The 21774-nt window shown below is 38.3% G+C and overlaps 1 protein-coding gene across 1 annotated transcript in view; it reads left to right on the forward strand.

The window, feature by feature from the left end:
• GALNTL6 (polypeptide N-acetylgalactosaminyltransferase like 6) overlaps positions 1-21774 on the forward strand; it is a 449783-nt gene that overhangs the window by 356487 nt on the left and 71522 nt on the right. Inside the window, exons 5-6 of the mRNA XM_071743188.1 lie at positions 8360-8545; positions 13196-13379. Of these exons, the coding sequence (XP_071599289.1) occupies positions 8360-8545; positions 13196-13379 (370 nt within the window). The remainder of the gene's footprint in view (positions 1-8359; positions 8546-13195; positions 13380-21774) is intronic.

A 21774-nucleotide genomic window follows, 5' to 3' on the forward strand; every position in this document is an offset into this window, starting at 1 on the left:
TGAAATACATAGCAACTGTATTTTAAGTATTTTCATTAAAAATATGGCTGTGACAGGCCAAAAAGTAGAGATGCATATGAGGTGGGTTTTTTTTTTTAAAAAAAAAATTTTTTTTTAATTTCTTTAATTTTGTGTATTGAGAATGTGAGATCAATTAATAAACAGTAAGTGTTTAAGTTCATTTATAAAATACAGTGAGCACTGATTAATTCCTGAAAGTGTTTAACTGCAATATGTAAAATGATTTTGGTAATTTTGTTAATTTGGAGGTTTTCAGATGATAAATAATGATTAGATCGTTAAGTCTTTGTGTAAAAGGTAGCCCCAAGACTCATGCAAACATAGCAAAAGGAGTCTGCTGTCAGCTGTGAGACATGAGTTATCATATTACATCAGTGAGGGTACCAATAGCTACTTTATAGAAGGAAGAAATCCATAAAAACCAATAAATTTCCTTCTTTCCTTCCTTCCTTCCTTCCTTGAAAATCAACATCAAAATGAAGGTGCTGTCCTGAAGTTTATAGTCATTGATGTGTAAGTGATGAATGAAACTATTGCATATTCAGGATATACTCCATGGCCTTGTATTATATCATCGAAGGATTTGGGCTTATTAGTAGTATCAGAAAAAGAGATAGTATTTTAACTTGTCCCAAGCCAACTAACCCAAACATCACAGCCAGGAGAACAAGTTTTCAAGTGTTTGGCACAAATGGCACTCTAAGCCATGATACTTCAAGATCAGAAGTAACTACATAGCTTTTCTCAAGTCATCTTATTCTTACATGTGCAAAACTGTTTGGAGAGAATGAGTTATTTAGTATTCAAATGAGATTGCTGTTAGTCAGTTGCTGTTATACTAAACAGTTATAAATCTTGCTCTTACTTATCAGTCTATGCCAGACTTACCATATCCAACACTTTTCATAGCACCTGTCTGCTTCAGGAATTTGTTTCAATCTGGCATGGCTGTGGATCCAGATGCTAGTCTGTCTGGCAAAAACACTCCCTATCCTTCCCCCAGGATTACTCATCAGAACTACTTATGAGTAAAACACTTTGGATCTGGGTATATGAAGGGGGAGTACTATTGCACTCTCCGATGTAAGTGAAGGCACTATGGAAGAGAACCAAAAGACTGGGCAACCACTGGAAATGTCAGTCAACTAAAATGGCTGACCAACTACAAAAAGGTGCTACTTACATCAATGAGGAAGAGAAGGAAGTGGATCCAATAACTGCAGACCAGCAAGGCTCAGCTCACTGCCTAGATGTGCTGCACAAAAGAATGCTGCTGACACAAGCTGCATCAGTGAACTGAAAGGGTAGTTAATCGATGACTTGATGTGTTTTTGGCAGAATACCTTAGGTAAGTACTGCAGCAATGTTAGTCAGCATCTTCACCAGTAACCTGGATGATGAGGTGGTGTACCCTCGCAAATCTGTGGGTGGTACTAAAATGGAAAAAGTGGTCGATGTATCAACTAGTGAAGTGTCAGTCCAGAGAAGCTCTAGAACTTGGAAAATATAATCTTATAAAGTTGAATAAATTCTGCACCTAGGTGAATTGTCCCATGTACCAGTAAAAATGTGAATTAGCTAACTAGTGTGCCATGAAGGACCTGAAAAGGTTATAGTGGATACCAGGTGAACAGGAGAAAGCAGGGGCCTTTAATCACCAGAAAGACAAACTGGATTGGACTTGGCTAAGATGAGCATGAATGGATAAAATGAAATTATGATTTTTATGATGTTGGTGTTGCTTACACCTTTAAGTCTCTATCCTGTTTTGAGCTCAGCAGTTCAAGAAAGGCAACAAAAGCTCTGCATTAAACATTAGCAGAGGACTAGTAAGACTCTCATGGGCCAAAAGTATGTGACCTTTGCAAAGAGGCTGAGAAACCTGTGCTTGTTTAGTCTAGCAAAGCAGCAGCTAAATGGTGATCTAATAGTTACCCACAGCAGCTGGAATGGGAATTGCACAGATGGCAGAACCAACTTCTTCCTGGTACTGGCAGATGGTACAATATGAGGCAGCAGCCCCAAGATGAAGCTTGGAAGATTCATTTTGGGCTTAAGGAAAAAGTTATTCACCAGAAGTGTAATGCGACCGTGGATTAGCAATAGAGATGTAACCAGGGAAATTGTTCTTCTTGGAGTCTTCAGCTTGGCTAGAAAAAGTGGCAGCTGACCTGGTACAGCCTCTGCAACATTTCTGTGTCTAGCCAGCATTTCCAAACAACCTTCTGAAGATAAGAAACATGCAAAGGAAACTGGAAAAAAGAAAGATGGCATATCCAAATTCATAGGCTCGTCTTATATTCTCTCTTCAGGCTGATTTGCTTTTACAGTAGCATATATACAGGCAGTGAAGGTAAAAATAATGGCAATATGTTGCAGAGGACTATTTTGTCAGTTGCTGCAGAAAACAAAAAATCATAGGCCACTAAGTTTCTTAGATGTATTTTCTGTGAAGCTTAAGACTTAATATTAGACAGAAAGCTGAGGTTTCCCAGGAAAAACATATGCCCAAGGCCTCAGAAAAAGCATGGAAGGTGTCCTTGCTCATTTTACCTGGTAAGATAATCATGTCTTGCATAAAAAGACATAAAATTGTGGAGATCCTTTTCACAGTGATATCCATGGATGTACTGACAGGTTTTTCTGTGCATATTGGGAACTAAGCTCTTTGCTCCTGGCCAGGCAAGAAAAAAGATTGAGAAAAATCTTGTGGAACTGGCGTCGTAATTGTTACACGACAAAACAGCCACGGGACTCCTTTCATTCTTTACCAGCAGAAATAGCAGGTTGACTGCATTGCAGACCCAGATTTGGGATGGACCTGTCTGGCTGTCTTAAGATGGACTTAACAAAAGAATCTATTTTGTTCTTTTTTTCCTCCCTCTTTTATGGTCTATGCTGCAGTCAAGCAAGTCCTGAAGGCCAGCTCCAGTTTTTGCATGATCTTTTAAATCTGTCTTAACACCTTCTCAGTAACTGTAGAGGAACAGTGCTTGTTGCATAGCAAATGTTGCCAAGGGGTATAATGTTCCCTGTATGCATCCGAACAGGAGAGAATTGCAGTTCTCTTTTTACTACTTTTTTTTCCTGGCAAAGACAGAATCTTGATATCCAATTTGTATCTGCACACCAAATTAAGTAACTGGGTACTCTGCTTGAGTAGATCTTTAATTACTATGTCCAGGTAATTGTGTCTCTGCTATTCTTTTATAAAAGCTCCACCAGATTTTAAATTAAGACAGAAAAGGCCCACAAAAAAAAAACAATTACAATGGAGAATTTGTTTACAGACTATTGCTAGAAGAGACATAATGCTTCCCTTTAACACCACTTGTCATAGCAGTGACAGCCTGTAAACCTCCTGCCCATGCATTATTCTTTATTTGTCACTGCCTGTGGCAACTCTTGCTCTGGCAGGTGCCTGGCATGTGTCAAACATATGATTCATGGGTTCATTTGATCAACACTGTGAAGGAAAGAATGAAAGAATGATGCATTTTCTTCTAAATTACAAATTAGACATTTACTCTCTATATCTAGTGACAGGAGCTCTGGCTTCTTTCTATCCAAAGTGCACCATTTATAGCTCACTGCAGAATTTAAATTCTGGCTTCTTGCTCTTGCCTAACTCTGAAAGGGAAATTTATGTAATATTACTGCATATAAATGAGGCAATCTTACCTCCCTGTTTTATTGTTGTGGCAAGATGTTTCCTTTGGTAACAAATGGGCAGAATGTGTTATCCCCTGGACATTTAAAGGCCTTTTTATTACAGGTTGCTCTTTCTTTCACACACCGTATTATAATTTCTTTCAGAGAATTTCTTTAGAATTATAGTTTTGCTTTGACATTGCTGCATGTTTACTTGGCCACTTGAGTTTACTTGCTTCTAAATATGTATGTGTAATATTTATGTTTTGTGTGCATGATGCTTCTTCTGGAGATAACATTAGTAGCACAGTAATTGGGAACTGTGAGAAAGTGCAGTTGTACTATAGCAAATACAATATCATTTGGGTTTTTTCTTTTGTGAGGGAAATTGATGGAGTCTGGTGAACAGGGGCATCCTATTTTTATGTTTTGGGGAAAAGACAAGGTTATAATATCAAAAATTTTTTGTAATCACAAACATCTCACAAACATCTAGATCATTTGTGATCAAAATTATTCCCATACAGAGAATTCTAAAGTCTTGTCTATTCTGTTTTAAGCAACTGTTGAGCTATGAAATTCCCAGGTATTGTCTTTGTCATAGCATCTATGTACTCATGACCCCTGGCTCAAACATGGGCTGTTTTACTGACCAGCAACCCCCCCAATCCACCTACTGGTCATAGGTCCTGCAGAACTGCAATTTTCCTTTAAAGAGTCTCACCACTATATTAAGAAACATGGGAGTGACTTTAAGGAGTGGTTCAATATGAAAGGTATTTTTTTACTACTTATGTAAATGGTAGAAAATACTAGAGTTTTCCTTAAAACTACTACTGTTTTGTTGTCTATGGGTGTTACTCTCTTTGTTTGTGCTTTTAGACTTTGGTAAGGTTTGAAACAATTTGTTCCACAAGACCTTGCAGAGGGAAATACAATATGAGAGCACTTCATATTGATTTAAGGTAATAATAAAAAATTACTTATGCATCCAAAAGGGATTTTTTTCCCTCCATTTTAAGATATTTTCACATTTTTAAGATATTTTCACTCTCTCAACAATATTGTAGCTAGTCACTGAACTTAAGTACTTCTTGATGATTTTGTAGTCATTGAAAATATTTCCCAAATAAATTCCTAAACTGTCATCTTGGCCAAATCTCAGAACTAAAGACAGAATAGTTATTGTTACTGGAATCTGCTTGGCTGTCATGACTTATTGTTTGCATATTACTAACATGTAACACACACAAATCTAGATACCTTATGTATCTCTAGAAATCTGTATTCTTTGGTCTGAATGTAGACCTGATCTCTTTTTTTTTTTTTTTTTTTCTTTAATGTCACTTCTCTAACTAAGCTCTATAAAGATGAACACTTAGAATTTTTGTTTTCTTTCTGATAACTTCCAGATATGTCTAAATAAAGATGCATTTAGAATTCTGTGTGAACAAGACATGCAAATATTTCTTGTACACTTCTACTTTTTTGTGAGTTGTTCTTTGAGCAACAAGGAGAAGATGATAAAATATTCAATCAGGGGACTAATTGAATAGGTGAAAATTCTGGGATATGTAAATCTGGCATCAGAAGGTTTTAATGCAGTTTTTCACAAATTGGGTAACACAATGTCTGAAATGTGTGAAGAGCTATCTGAGAGTGGGAGGGAGCAAAGTTGTATAGAGAACTTCTGTTCCACAGAATTTCAGGTATTCTGGAAAGGGAAAAAAAAATTGAGATCATTCTTTTCCTGAGTTTTCAGGGAATCTGAAGCAATGAAAGAACAGTGTGAACTAGCATTAATTTCTTGAAGCTCAAATATAACTGATGACAAACGAATCATATTATTCACCTCTTTTGCTACTAAGCAATTGATAAAAGAACAGAGAAGAATATATGTAATACAGTAGTTTACATCATCTTTCCCTGAAGTGTCCTGAGGTGAAGGGATAGGCACTCAGCTTTCAGAATTTTCTCCTTGCAAGATGTGAAAGAAATGAAATTAAATCCTTTGAATGAAACTGAATTTCACCGAATTTATTGGGGCCAAGAAAAGTGATATCAATCAGAATGGATGAGAAGAGCATATTATATTAGTTCACTTAAACTTCAGCAGTGGCTGTATTCAAGCTGTCAGGCAAGGACCTGACATCAGCTGTTGAGGCATCTAACCAGTGAAAGTCAAATTCAGCTGTGCCTTGAAGTTCTTCACAAGCAACAGGGAGCCAACCAACACCACAAACAGCTTCAGCTGTCCAAGTAAGGCCCTGCTTCTCTCCATCAGAGAGATCAGGTGATTCTTTGGTAGCTGCCTTCACATACAAAGAGGGAGACTGACTAGAATTATCTCACAGGTAATAGTAAAGCAATTTTATCTGACACGTAGGCAAAGTCAGAGCTATATATTAAGATCCTCTGATCAGCTGGCATCTTGTCACTGAATCCACCTCTGAGGGTTGGCAAGTGAAAAGAACCACAGGAAATTTGTGAAAGTCTGAGAAGTAACAGAAGCTATTGGATCTAACAGATTAGGTTTGATTTATTTTGGAGAAATCTAATATCCTGTCACTTTGAAACTGTTTCTTTTTTCACGGATCTAAGATCACGCAATTTACATCACAGAAAAAAAATCCAGATTGACAACCCTAACAGACTTATTTTTATTACCTGCAAGGTCTTTGTATTTGTATTTTTAAGGTCTGTTTCCCTTCTTCTATATTCTTACGCTGTGGGAATAGCCCCAGTGGAGCTCATAAAAACAAGACAACTGTTCAATAAATATACACTCTAGACAGTTTTGCACATGGGTACAAATGATCTAAGATTTGAGTTCAGTAGTTGTTAGCTCAGTCATGATACTGAATTGTAGCTGGTACCTAAACCGAGTCAGACTGGTAACTTGTACACAGCCCTCGTCCTGTGGCTATGGTGGGGCATACAAAGATCATAATTCATATATATAATCTATCTCTTGTCATTGCAGCTGCTGGGGGTTTGTGTTCGTTCTTACTGAGCACATAAATTGGAAAATGGGATGAAAAAAGAGATACCTCTTATTATTTCATAGACTCATAGAATCATTTAATCTGCAAAAGACCTTTAAGATCATTGAATCTAACTGTAAATTAACCAAATTTCGTAATTTAAGTCTGTGTATTTTACAATCAGTGACAGAGTAGAGATCAAAAGTATTTGTTTTTATCTGAATGTCTTCTTTTTTTGTCTCAGATTTGGCCTTTGTCACTTGATCTAATACTCCTGGAGAGATCTATGAACACAAAACACACTCTTTACACAACAGATCTCCAAAGCATTTGGTTTCTCTGGCCCCAAACCCCTAGTTTCTTCTGTAATCCTTGCAAGCAGATGTTCCCAGGTCTCCGGCTGCTCCCTCTTCTGTGTCAGTGTGCATCAGGATTCCTCAGTGCAGAGAAGAATCTCAGACAGTACTCTGCTATTAAATAAATACTGCTTCTTAATCTGCAGGTAGATTTGGAATGTCTTGTGTGCTGGTCAGCTATGAAGGAAAGGAGTAGAGGCAAGAAGGAACATGTGCAGGAAGCTCTGTTTCATTGGAGCTGTATTTTATTTTAATTCAAGATTTTGTACTCTCCACACCAGAGGTTGTTTGCTTGTTGCCTGTAATCTATGTGTCAGCCTCATATGCTTGAGGGTACTGCTAAATGATAGTCTGTTTAGATAGTCTCTAGCATAGTTCTTGCAGTCTCTAATGAGGGAGTTCAAAGAATTAATAGCCGATATAAGAAGCAATCATAACCTGGCAAAACCATCTCAGTAAGACTTAGCTTTCAACCACTAGCATCACTAACTTTGGCTTATCACGTTTTAATTATTGGAGACTAAGCTTTTTTCTCTTTCTTTCTGTGCCAAATGAAATTATCAGGTTTTTCCAAAGTAGTCTGACAAGCTGAGGTGGTGTATCAAAGGCGAAAGATCAGTATTTCTGTGGTAGATGTATTTAGGAAGAAGCAAAACTGTTGAGTTATTATTGTTGTTGGGTTTTTTTTATGAAACTAAGTGTGTGTTTCTAGTCAGAAGAAAAAATTTCCCAGAGGTGCTGTTTTGTGATGCAATCAGAGCCAGGTTATGCAGATAATAGAATCTTATCAACTGCTCTATATTTGAAGTTTAATTTTATTAGGAAGTAAGCTGTCTGTTTGCTTCACACTGTTATCCAGCTATTAAGATCTTCCTTCACGTCTGCTTCCTTTCCCCTTACAAAAACACTCTAATCATGCTAGTTTAATGCTTACCTTTAAGGATTTGCTTTCCATGAATAGTTCTTCATAATTACTTGATATAGGAAGCCCACTTGGAAAGGACACTGTTTATGACATGGCATGTCAGAATGTTTATCTGGCCTTGGGCTGCAGGAACCAGAGGATGGATGAATATCCTGCAGTAGTTTTGGCCACGATCGTATTGTGGATGGCAGGTTGCCAGTAGCAACTGCAGTAAAAGGTCCAGAGTGTCTTCCTCTGTGTGATAAAACAGAGAATATGCGCTTTCCAAACCATCGCAGGGAGGATTTGTGGCAGAGTTTGGAGGACTTGAAGTGACAAGAGGTGGAAGTAGATAAGCTGCTTGCAGGTTGCATGCCAACCTGTCCTTCTGTTGGCTCCTTCAGGCCTGGCACCACTGACGCTTTTTTTGCCCTTCTTTCTAGAACATTTAAAAGAGAAGCTGGAGGAATACATGGTCCGTTTTGCCAAAGTGAGAATTGTACGAACCAAGAAACGAGAAGGGCTTATTCGGACCAGACTGCTAGGAGCCTCGCTGGCTAGAGGAGAAGTCTTGACATTTCTGGATTCCCATTGCGAAGTCAACGTGAATTGGCTCCCTCCCTTGCTTAGTAAGTGTATGAGCATTCATCAGCCATTAAAATTAGAGCATAGAGTATAGGTTAAGCAATCAAAGCCATGTCCCACAGTAAGCGGGACCTACACTGTATGGAAGTGTTTAGAGCTCTGCTGCAGTGTCTAAATAGCCAGGATGAGAAAGAACTCAGATAAATGAGAGCAGCTCCATTTTGTGACTACAGAGCTAGTAAAATTTTGAAATACCATTTTGGTCTATTAGAGTTACAATTTATTTTATTATTACTACTGCTAAATACACTATTAAATGTAGTATTATGCCATGCCCTTACGATATACCTGAAAACTTCTGTTATGCAGGTATTATTCTCCTTCCTAGTCCTCCACATTCCATTAAAACAGCTTTTGCTGTAAATGTATACAAGACTTCAGAGTTAAATCCAATAACAACTGCATTCACAACAGGCAGCTCAGTAAGAATGATTTGCTATTGACTGCTTTGCTGGATTCCAGCTGCATCTGGCAAATCACCATTAGTCAAAGGAATGGAAAAAATCAATTGTTGTAGTCTAGGATTTAACTTCAGGAAACAATGTCCCGTTTCCTACCTGGCTACATGCAAAGTGTATGTGCTTTGCAAATGGGAATGTTTTTTTGCTAACAAACAAAAGAAAATTTCTGAGTTTACTATCAAAGAAATTTGTATTAATTAAAAAAGTATGCTGTAAGTACATGACAGGGTTTCACCAATTTATGGTTATTGTTTCTTGAATTTTGTTGCAAGGACTAGTTTGGCCACACAATGAGCTGATAAAGCATTTATAGCAAGAACAGATGCTGTTCTGCTAATGAGCTACCACTTGAGACCCAAAAAAACCTAGCAACTATGATTTTTTTCAGTTTGTAACGAGATAATGTACAAAATTCCAAATTTTAATCCTTTCTACCTTCAGTATAAAATTACATGCACATATACATAGTCTCTCCCCTTGTTACCATTTTGCCCTTAATCACAACATCAGCATTTTTTAAGATAACCTCTGTGTCTTCACTTAAAGCCCAAATGGCATAAAAGAGCAGAGGGAAATATATGTTTCAATAAACCTTCCACAAGAAACCCTGACTATTTACCATGAAACATATTGGTTTCACCAATGAAACCATTGGTTTCACCAATGCCACCATGAAACAGGTAGCATATTCTACAGCCACCTTTCCTCTGCTTTCTGGTTTTGCCCCACCATGATGCATTGCCACTAATGACAGAAATCTCAAGATTCTCATTCTTGTTCTTGAAAGCTTCTGCTAAGTTACTGTAGATGAGACATAAGTCTTCTATGTTTTAACTTAGACATGAGAATATTGCAAGTTGTGAAACCATGAGATGGTTTCACAAAAAATGAAGGTACATCTAGGTATCAGATGGTATCTAGAGGGTACCACCCTCTAAAATCTCAAAAATAAACGGAATGGTCACAAAGGATTCATAATTGCAGTTAGGTTGCATCAGGGTATAGAGCTGATGATGGGAACCCTCAGCCTCAAGCCAGAAAACTGGAAAGATGAAAGAAGCTTCATCAGGAACCAAGTCGCACTTCTTCTTAGTTCTAAAGTGGAATGAGATCTTTCTTGTTCCATGCACAGTAGAAATACCCTTAGCTAACCAGCCAGAGGACTGAGAAGTTACTCTTGAAAAAAACTGGAGCCCAGGATCAGTAGATCTATTATGAAAGAAAGAGTAGAGGATGAAGGACAAATAGAGAAAGACTACACAGCTAGTGTAGTTAAGATGTCCTGTGCCCTTTTTTTCCAAAAAGGATGAAAGAACTGTCTCATAATCATTAGATGGCAAATATTTGCTATGCTGAAATCAGATGACACCTTGCTATTAATGATAGTGACGTTAATATAATTTTGCAAGTATTGTCTAAAGATCTGTCTTTTGCTTCACTGAACACTGCATTTGACTGAATGTCATTCAAAGCAAAGGATATACTGGATATTAATTGCTTTGAAGGTGCCCTATTTTAGCTCTTATTGTAAATGCTATGTGTAATGAAAAGTCCCCATGACTCCCAGTTCAGCTGTTCTCTGGAATGAAGATTGTCAGTCTTTGTTGAGAGAGGCATTGGAGCTGGATCACAGTTTTCAGTTACACTCTTTTGTTTTCTTTTCTTATGAACAGGTGTAAGATGGCTTTTCTTTATTTTTTTAAGCTCAGTTTGTTTCTTTATTTTAAATGGGTTTCTAAACTGAGATAAACCATTCAGAGTTTTGCATGATGTTCACTTAGCAGACAGCTGTAGTTATGTGAAAATGTGGGCAAACACAGCTGTTTGTTGTTACTCCTCAGTAATATCAAGTTAGCAAAAGGAAAGATGTGACTTGGGCTCCAGCTGCTGTAGTTGAGAGTCTAGTGTGAAGTTGCAGTTATTGCAAGTTTAAGGTAGGGAACTGAGGAGCAAAACAGCTTGAAAGATCCTGGCTCATTTTTCCTTCTGCTGATATTGCTGCAGGAGGAAGAGGGAAGATGGAGAATAATCATTAGTGCCATAGGATGCCAGAGCTAGGCTTCCAAAATAGATTTTTTTACATGACCAACACTTATATTTATATCATGATTAGATGATGCATAGCAAGTTATCAAGTTAATGGAGCTTTGAGAAACCTGATCTAGTGGGAGGTGGCCCTGCCCAGGCAGGGGGTGTGGAACTAGGTGATCTTTAAGGTCCCTTCCAACCATAACTGTTCTAGCTTTGTATGATGCTATGAAGACACCTGCTAGGTATAGTTGTCTCTCCACAACATGTATATGATGCATGATTGCCAGTGGGGAAGACTAAGTACATTGATTACTAAGTGATTGATTACTGTGCCTTTTGGTGTGCACAGCTTCAAAAGTCTGAGAAGTTGGTTGTGCAGATACACACAAGAGACATCATTGTAAGCATCATTGTACTTGTAAAAGAGTTTGGGCACTTCACAAGTAATTTTCTCCTTGGCTATCTCTGCATGCAACTCAGAATTTCCAGTCCACCAGACTCTTTAAAGGCAGAAGCTTTTGAAGATCAAGAGAAGGATGCTAATGTACTATAAGCCACCCTTTGACCTGCTCCAGCCAAATCAATCCCATTTAGTTTGTCTCCTCCAATCAATGTAGAAGGGGGGGATCAGAGACAGATTATTATAAACCCTGTAGCTGTTAGTAGGAACATCACAGGAAATACACTACGTAAAAATGTCTTTGCATAATGATTACAGATAACACTACACAGTATACCAGTGAATATAATTATATGAGGCGATAGCACGAGTAATGTAGCTATTATGTCTGCAATGAATTTCATAGAATTTTGTGGGAGCCTGTGCTTTAAATTTATTTCACTATTAAAGAATAAGGATGTAAAAAACTGCTGAACTTCCAGACACAGTAATTTCTCACTAGCAGTCATCATTGTAACCCCTATTTGGGTAGTCTCTAAAAAACCAAGAATAAATGTGAAAACTACAGATGTTTTGCTGAAATAATCTTTTTTTCTTAATTTCAGTCTTTCAGGAGCAAGGAAGCAGAATCTGTATTAATCATTACAGCGGTATTACCTGCCTTCCTAGCTAAGTGTATGTTTCACACTCAGCCCTCTAATTTTTTTTTAGGATATTATCAAGCACTAGTGACAACTAATCCTTAAAAACAAGTTTTCTACATAGGTCCTACAATGTGTTATATTTTGTAAATAATTTAGTCTAGAAGCTAGTATAGAGAAAAGCTTTATTATACTTGGAATTTGTGGAGATTTTGTTTTTTCAAGGGTCCATCAATAGTTTTTCTACTGTCCCTTTTTGCCATTGAAGCTACAAATTTTCCCTGTAGTTCCTCATTTCAAATCATTGTTCTTCTGCCTAGTTCTTGCAGGTGGAATGTCTTCTTCAGTTTACTTTCTTTTCTGAGGACCTCTCAGGGATTAAGCAATAGGACTCACCAAAGCAGATTCAGGCCCACACTGCCCTTCTATTAGAGATGGGAATTTGATTTAGCCTCACAGCTCTATGTGTTTTTTTTTAAAAAGGCAAAAAAAAACTCCTTTCTTTAGAAAATAGATGAGTAAGAATAATACTGTGAAACCTTCTTTATGTCTCAAAGGTCAGTACAAAAAAAAACACAAGCCCTGTTTTGTTCTTCATGTTGGAGTTTGCCTTTAATTTGTAGCATTTGATCTCAAAGCTGATGCACACTAGAGCCACTGGAACAGCAGCCGAGTGGTTGCAACTGTTGAGATTCACATTTAGGAACACAAATCTCTCTCACAGGAGTTTGCCATACACACTCCCCACAGCTGAAGGAGTATTTTTACATTTTGCTTGCTGACTTGCTCCGTAGCTGACAGAATGGGGACAGCTCAGAGTAGCAAAGTGACAGAGATATAGATGACTGGACTCCTGTGGGTCTCACAGGGATATGCCTCCCTTTAAAGAACTGTAAATTCTTCTAATCATTGCCCAACTGCATTAAGTCCACTTTAGATAAAGGTTCGGTACGCGTTTGAAAAATGAAATTATTTGGGGGCCGTAGGGAACAAAGCAAGCAATCTTCAAACATCAGAAAACCTGTGGGATTCACTTCTCAGCAATATGATAGATGGCTTGACTAGACATGCCGTTTCCTATTTTCTACTTTCATTTTTCAGACCAGATTGCACTAAACCACAAAACCATCGTGTGTCCTATGATCGATGTCATTGACCACAATCACTTTGGCTACGAGGCACAGGCGGGGGACGCCATGCGAGGAGCTTTTGACTGGGAAATGTACTACAAAAGAATCCCGATTCCTCCAGAGCTCCAGAGAGCTGATCCCAGTGACCCCTTTGAGTAAGTAGCAATAAAGGGGAGAGTGGGAATATGAAGCAAAAAAAGCAAAGCAGGTAACTGTAGCAGAAGACTCCAGACCCTGAAATTTCCATGTAGGCCACTTTGTACTAATAGAAGGGAGCAGAAGCAATCGGCTTCTATACAGGTTTATAAAACCTCAAAACTTGAAAAATACCAGGGCAACAAGTTGCAAAATTCACAAGCTGTGTCTGGATTTACAAACCTTCCCCACAAAACATCCCCAGTGTTTCTACTTAAAAGAAACAGGCACATACTTGTAGTTAAGGGAGAGTACTTACTTTGGACAAGGAGTGCTTGTGACTACAGTTATTCTGTGTATTCAACACAGCATTCCCTGAGTAGACTTTAATGTTTTCTTTGTTGGAGATAGATGCAATATATGCATCAATAGCTGAGTCCACATTCTGCCAGGGGATGCTTAGTTTACGACTATTGATATTGTAACTGTATATGTATTGCTGTAACTTAAGCAGAAGGCTTTCAAACAGAGTCAAGCTGATTTGTAAATAAATTTTATAAGCCAGACTCCAATCCCAGTATTGTGTAGATCAGCTCATTTGTAGGAATGATCTTATTTCACAAAAGCAGACCCTTTTTTAGCTAGGATTAATCCACATCATCAGAGAGAGGACAGACAGACATAGATGGTTCAATGTGGCAGAATCTCCAGGTCTGTCACACAGTGTGCATCCCAGCAGGGCTAGGAGCAGGACTGGCTCCAATACTGTCAGTAGCCCTAACTGAAACTCCATGCTGCAGTTTTACCAGTTTAAAAACTCAGCATTTTCCCATCCCCAAAACAAAAACTGGAAACAAATAGCAACAAAAAACCCTGTGTCTCTGGCCCGAAGTCTACAGTATTTTGAAGTAACAAATCTAATTCATGCAGAAATTGACCTTTATATCCATGGCATGGCCAGCTCTTTATAGGGAATAGGTAATTTCAGCATTTGGTGGGCTTATTGTCATTATTCTGCTTGTTCCTTTTTACTTATCTCCATCTAGGCCCATCAGTCTTCATTTTGCATTTGTGGAAGTGCTGATGAAGTACTTACCATCAGCTGCCAGTGTGACCACTCCACAACATAGATGCAGCTAGTGCAATCAGATAACACTCTAAAGCTGCTAGAACCTCCATTGCTCTTCCACAAGTCTCCCTGCTTCCTCTGAGCAGTTGTAATTTCAAATCGCTTGTTGAAAGTCTCTTAGTACATCCTACAATTTTGTTCATTTTTCAAACTTTGTGTATAAGTAAAACATCTACATTGCCAGCATAGCTATGGTGTTGTTTATTATCTGGTTCACACATTAGCAGTTTGTAGTATGCATCTCTCAAAGAGAAGGCAGGCCTGAAGAGGAGGCACTTTCCAGAACAGGGGAGTCTTTGTGCCACAGAAAAGATGTGGTGGGTTTGTGTGAGCCGTAGTTATCATCAGCCTTGGCAGCAGTTGATACCCTCTTCACCCTGCCTGTATTTGTAATACACACAGATGAATGGCTCCCCAAGGAACGACAACCTATAAATCTCTTGTAATCTGAGTACTATTCTCACCAGAAAAGTGGAAAGGATTTCCTGTTCTTGCACAAATCAGTGAGAGTCTTCCTTTGTTTCCCCCACACAGGATCCACAACAAAGCAGTGCAGGTGGGAAAGCAGCACTGCACATGGGGCCACCCTGTCTGGCCTTCCACATGGCAGCAGGCTTGAAGGCTGGCAGAGCTAGGACAATCTCTTTGCTCTGTCTAGAATGGCAAGAGTTCAGAAGTGTTTTGAATAATCAATATGAATTTTGCTTAGGGGAGGAATTATTTTCTAATTCAGTCAGTGCTGGTTTTCCCCTAGGGCCTTTCCTGTTGTCACTTCAAGCATTTTAATACCTTGATTGCAACAAGTATGGTAAACTTGACAAACTATTTTGAGGTCTCAGTAACCTAACTGACCAAAACTGCTTCTATGGAATTAGAAGAGTTTATCTTTAGGTGCATATACACTAAAACTAGAAATGGCTTCAGTGCCATATGGCTTCAGCCAGTGCCATAATTATAATGTTGCTATTTTGTAAGTAATTATGATGTTATTTTCTAAGCAGTAGGGATTTTTTTCTTTAGGTTAAATATTTTACTATTGGTATCCTAATAGCTCTATATCTTGCCAGCAGCATCTGAGCTGAGCTGATCTTTAATGAACTGGAAAATTGCCAGCTTTTTTAGTAAAATACCAGTAAATAAGGAGTGTAATCCAAAATTTATGCTGATGATTTTTTCCCCTCACTTAAAATGCCAACTAAGTATCTCTGTTAAGCAGAAAAGGTCACATCAGCCTAAGAAATAATGTACATAAGACCAGATCAAACTACAGAAAATCTAAGGTCATCCATTGTATTATCTGAACAATATGTTTGCTTTCCATCTGCACATGATGAAAATACTCCTGCAGCAGACATCAGCAGAGTGTTTGCTCTTGACACACCAAACTGAAGTGTTGTCAGGTAGGCTTTTGGTGTGATAGTAACTTGGACCTTACTGAGCTATGGTGTTTCTCTTTTTTTTTTTTTTTTACTTAATTACCACTGTGGCTGTTGTTTGGCAGGTACTCTACTGCTTTCCAGGCCATCTGAACACAGTCTTTCAGTTCAGAATCCCTCTTGTGAACAGTCTAGACATCTTCTAGACATTCTCATCCATTTGTGGTGTTAGTGTGGGCATGGTCTATGGTTCATACTCCTGGAGTGCCAATCAGGCATTGTCTCCACCCTTTGCTGTGACAGAAACTGGAGCTTCATTCCAGAACTCAGCTTTTCCTAATGTACACCCACACCCATTCTCAGAACCTCTGCAGTTGTTCATGACAAGTAGCTTTATATATATACATTTATATATAACACTCCAGTTTCCAGCCTGCCCAGTGACAGATTCAGGTACAGATGATGAACTAGCATCAACCAGGGAGTCACATGAAAAATTTATAGCTGCATTTGGATTCAGATTGTATTCCTCTACAAAATGTATCATTTTGGTACACATGTAGTTTGTTGCTGGCCACACCAAGTTGTCCATGGGTTTCACTGAACAGCTATATGAAATATAGCTGAAATATAGCTGATTTTCAATCAAAGCTGCTCTGTCAATTATTGGACATTACTCTATGCTCACTGTAATGTTTAGAAAAGTTTAACAACTTTTCCATAAGTGGATCTCATATAGCTTTTTTTTCTGAAAAAGTTTTTTCTGTAGTTATTTTTCTGAAAGATCTGTGTTGCTTTTTCTGGGATACGTTGAATCCTTAGAGGTATAGAAATTGGACTTCACCCCTACATGGTGTCTTCTCATCCAGAAACTGAATTGGTGAACTCATTGTTGATTTCCCTTTTTTATGTGCCATGGAAACAACAGAAACCTTATACTGCATCTGCCTGATCTGTCACACTTGCAGCTTGCCACAGCAGTAGTGACTTTTCTCTTGCAGTTCATGTAGGACTACCCCAAAATGTAATGTTCTATATTCTGTTCTTCATGCTATTTTCCTCTGATGCATCCAGGGCTGTGTAAATGACACAAAGGAAATTGATGTTCCATTGTATTGTTGGAAGTGAAATCACCATCATGTCATGATGATGCTCACTGTCTTGCTCCCAGGGTCAATGATCATTCAGCGAATTTGAAATAGCGTGGAAAATGTTTTTCTAGTCTATAAGCAGAGATGACCAGAGATGTTTATCTCCTTTGTGGCAAGGATCACCTTAGCTTATTATCTCTCACTGGTTTGTTTTTCTGACATGGCAGAGGTTTGGGAGTATACACTTATGTGGGACATGAGGGCTTGGGTTGTAGGAACATGCTGCTGTGTGGCTGTTTCTTTCTGTGGTGCAAGCACTCTAGAGAAGTTTGCCTAACCCAAGTGATTGCCACTTACACTAATAGGGTAACCTTGTTACTATAATGGACTGTGATACACAGCATGTCACTTTATATGATTTAATAGCCTGTCTCAGCTAAAAGCTTTGTGAAAGTTTAAAGCAGAGGTTTGATATGCTCAAACCTGCTTGGGATGACTGCAGTTTATTTCCTGGCAGCATGTACATTATATCAATTCATGTTATTACCCATGCCCAGTCTGAAAACAGGCGTCAGTGTCCGTTCAAGCAAGCAGCAACTTATTTTTAACCAAACAAGAAAAGAGCAACAATTCAACTCAAAAACCTATTTGGAAAAGCCAGAAAATAATCAAGAGGATTTTTATAGCACAGGTCAGTTCTAGTATAAAAGGGGTGCACAGCTCCTTGGAGGAGTTTTATAATATAACTTTATCATACAGGAGGGAGGGCAGGGTGCAGGTGAGACCTGACAGCATTGCTATTGAATTGCAACTCAAGATGGAAATCCAAACTGATGAGAGAAATGTGCTTCTTACTGGATGCCAAGATTTCTATCACCTATCTGGAAAAGGTGCATGTAGGTGCACAGGCATGTGACGGCTTCTTACTCTCCAAGAGTTCCTTGTCTGCTTTCTGATATAGAGCTGTGATCTCCAGATCTCCCTGAAGGGAGACAAAGGTGAAGAATCATGTAATTTTAGCAGAAGACCAGAACAACAGCTTGGCAAACACCAAGGAAGTAGAAGCAACTTGCTAACCTCTGATGAGGCATTTTAGTTCCTGTATTCAGTTTTCTGTATATAAAATAGGAATAGTATCATTCCACCACTGCAAGGCCACTTTGGCAAAATCTTGCAAAGGTTATAGGACTAAGGTCTCAGAGTAATAGGGAACACTTCAGGTTTTGGTAAAATTTTGGACATGCTTAAGGAGTGAAATTAGGTAAGAAATGCGTGCACCACACTTAGTTTGCACCACACACTCTTAACCTTGGATGTAATGTGAGATCATAATGTAGCCATTTGTATGTTAAATTGCAAGATTATTTGTCATTTTCTGTTGAATTACATATCTAAAATATTATTATTATACAAGCTGTTGTCAGTATTTTCTTTTATGTGAATTTGACATTCTATCAGAAATACTTTTCCTGTGGTTCCTTACTTTTGTATTTATATATACCTTTTACAACATGTTGGTGCAAAGAAGGTCTTTGCTAGGATTGCATTTCAAATTTGACAACTACTTTTACAATTTTATGATCATTTTCTAAAGTTTAGAAAGTGCTTTGAAGAATGATTTCTATTCTATAGCTCCCAGTGCTTTATAGCCTATGTCTTTTACGGCTGATTTCTGCCTATAAACATATTCATAAAACACTCTCACAAGCAGTCTATTTTTTAAAAAAACTGAATATAATCTACTGTTTTAAACTGTGCTACAGGAATGTTTGATACAAAGACATTATTTTGCAGAGAAGCGGCCTCCAACCAGTATGAGTCTGTGTAATTTAAAGTCTTGATTTATTGTTTTGGCAAGCTATTTTCTGTAGAAAATGGTTAGTGGAGGTAACAATAGTGGGATTAACAATAACTTTTGCAAACTGCCATCCACGAATGGCAACATGAAAATCTCAGGATTTGTTTCAATGACAAATCCTGACACTATGAGTGAAGATATGTATATACTGAGTCATATTCTCCTGCCCTTGGTGGGATTTCACAGTAGAGTGTAGTGAAATGAGGCAACCAGGTGGCACTAATTGCCAGGCAGTGGGCATGAGCTTGTGTTAAGCCCACCTGTGCCTGATTAGGGTGGGCCCCTACTGCCCATGAGCAGGATTGGGGGGCCAATAAAGCTCACACCTGAGGAAGCCAGGGAGGAGGCTGCTTTTGGAGCAATAGCACTGATCCAGGCTGCTCAGCCCTGAGAGCATTAGACTCAGAGCACTATTTGTGAGTTTCTTCTGGAACACCTGGTTGGACCTTGGAGAGCCGTGCCCTAAAAGAGGTTTGTCTTGCTACAGTAGAGGTTCTATACATCCAGTATATTTTCTCTGCAAGCCAGTTCAGAAGAGATAATTACAGAGAGTATAACCTCTCCAAGTAAAGAAAACCCAAAGCTATTGTTGCTAAAAAGCTACTGCTTGTATAATTTTTATAAACTCACAAGAGTCACTTGAGGAATTAGTCAAGTTCTTGTAGGTTCTTGTCAAGTTCTGCTAGATACCTAGTAAGTACTAGGTGAATTGGGTAAATTCAAGTTTGATACACAACTTTTCACTTGTGTGTTGCAAGTGACTGATGCATCCCAGGGCTAAAAGGAACTGATTTTGTTCATGTGGCAGTGCCAAACTAGCTGTGTTTTTCTGCTTCTGTTGAAATTTAGGTTTCCAACTTTCTTTCACACTGGGAGCTTCATGGTTAGCATAATAATATAAACATCTTGAATGTAGTATTTCTAGAGCTGCTAGCCTGCTACTTCACACAAGTATTAACTTTAGAGCTTGACAGTCTACGTGCCCATATGCTGGGACAGATTAATAGAGTGGCTTACCAAAACTACCAGTAATTAGAAAACTAAGTAGTTTCTGAACATGAATGTAATATTTCTTTACATAAAAAAGACTGGGATGGTGGCCAAGAAGAAGACAGAGCTATGCTGGTCAATGCATATGAGTGTGCTATTTAATGCTATCAGCATGTTATTGATATAGATTAGTTAGCTTTTAAAATTATAAAATCATGTCTGAACAATTTTCCGTGAAGAAAAAGAAAAAGTAATTACCCTTCTAACATAATTCTTTCTAATTTTAATTGTGTATTTTCAAGCCATTTTTAGCAGAACTTTCATGCAGAATTTGGTGACACCTAGGAGACAGAAAACCAGTGTCCTGCTCTTGCATTTCGTACTGTTTACAATCATAAAGATGGGAGTGACCTCTGCATTCCCTTCTGTTTGCTTGTTGTTTTCTTTTTAAAGCATGACTTATTAACTACCTAAAGTCTCAATGCTTCCAACAGAAGAAAGAATAAAGGCAAAACCTTATTTTTTTTGGACCCTTCTGTGCCCTTCCAAATTTGTACAATGACGCAAGCTCCATACATGCTGATTAGCTCAAGTTTACTGGTAATCTTGAAAGGTGTGTGTGTTTGTGTGTGTCATTTTACCCTTTCTCTACAGGGTCTACTCCACAGTGTAACACTGTTTTTCTTCCTTACCCCTTCAGTGCCCATGGTTCTTTTTTCAGAGTCAGTGATCAGCTAACCATGGCATGGAAGCACCTTCCCCTGCTGATATGTACCTTCTGATTTTTTGCCTATGGAGAATAACTCTGACTTTCTAGCTGTCTTGGAATAGGACCCCATTAGAACTGAGGAGAAAAGATTTTTCTGGCTTCCACTATGAAAAAAAAGTAAGCTGCCAATGTAGTGTGTACTAGAAGCATGAAAAGAAGGGGCTGAGAAGGAATTTATATAAAGCCAATGTTCTATGTTTAATGATTCTTATATCTAAACAGAAACTTTCTTGTCACAGATTTAACATGTTTATATTTTGTCATGTACACTTGGAGATCTTTCATGTACTTGAGTTCTAATGTCAGACGATGAGTTCGTTGTTCATTCTCAAGTGCATTATCTTAGTTTTTCCAGTCTCTCTAGGTCTAGTTTTCTGGATCTCTGATTATTATCTTTGCTCTTCTCTGGGCTTTTTCCATACTGAAAGTAGATCATTCACCAGCCAAAGCCTTATCCTTGCCTTATCATTGGGCACCTGGCTCTTATGCTTCCTTTCCAGGCCTGAGACCAAGATCTTGGACCTCATGGGCGTGCGTTCCAAAATAATATAGTTGCACACAAAGCCATGTTTATAGCTCCATGGAGTAGGGTTGCTGAATTGCCCCATGCAGGTTTTTAATGCAGCACTGAACTCAGCCAGGTGCAAGACAATGTCTGCAGGTACTCTCTCAAGATGTTGGATTATAGGTGATTGCCTTTGAGCAATGGCTGCCAGCAGTTCTTGCATCTGACAGTCATTATGTCTCCCACATTTCTGTTGCTAACTCTGGCAGTAATATGGGAAACAGATCTTTTATCTGAGACATAAGTAAGAAAAAGGAAGTTAAGTTTGTTTAAAATAATAGCAGAGTTCAGTATATGCATTGACATTAGAATGAATTGACATTGACCTTAGAAATAAGACATGCAAGATCACATTCTGAATTCTCCCCAGACACAGTAGCATCTGTTTTCTTTTTGTGTAGGCAACCAAAATATCTTAATTCTAGCTGGAAGACAGATTTTGTCAAGAGGCAAAGGCAAATGCCTCCAGTAACCTGTGAGGTGAAAATTATAAGCACTCCAAATTTTGCTGTGTTAGTTTATTTATAAATTGCTACGCATATCTTTTGTGAGACCAGGAACAAATGAAGCTCAAAGCCGTTGATGTTTATTGTTCCATAAACTGCCAAGACAGAGTCTTTTATTAGGGAACAAGATT

Source organism: Heliangelus exortis, chromosome 4 (genome assembly GCF_036169615.1).
Source record: "Heliangelus exortis chromosome 4, bHelExo1.hap1, whole genome shotgun sequence".
NCBI classification, from domain to species: Eukaryota; Metazoa; Chordata; class Aves; order Apodiformes; family Trochilidae; genus Heliangelus; species Heliangelus exortis.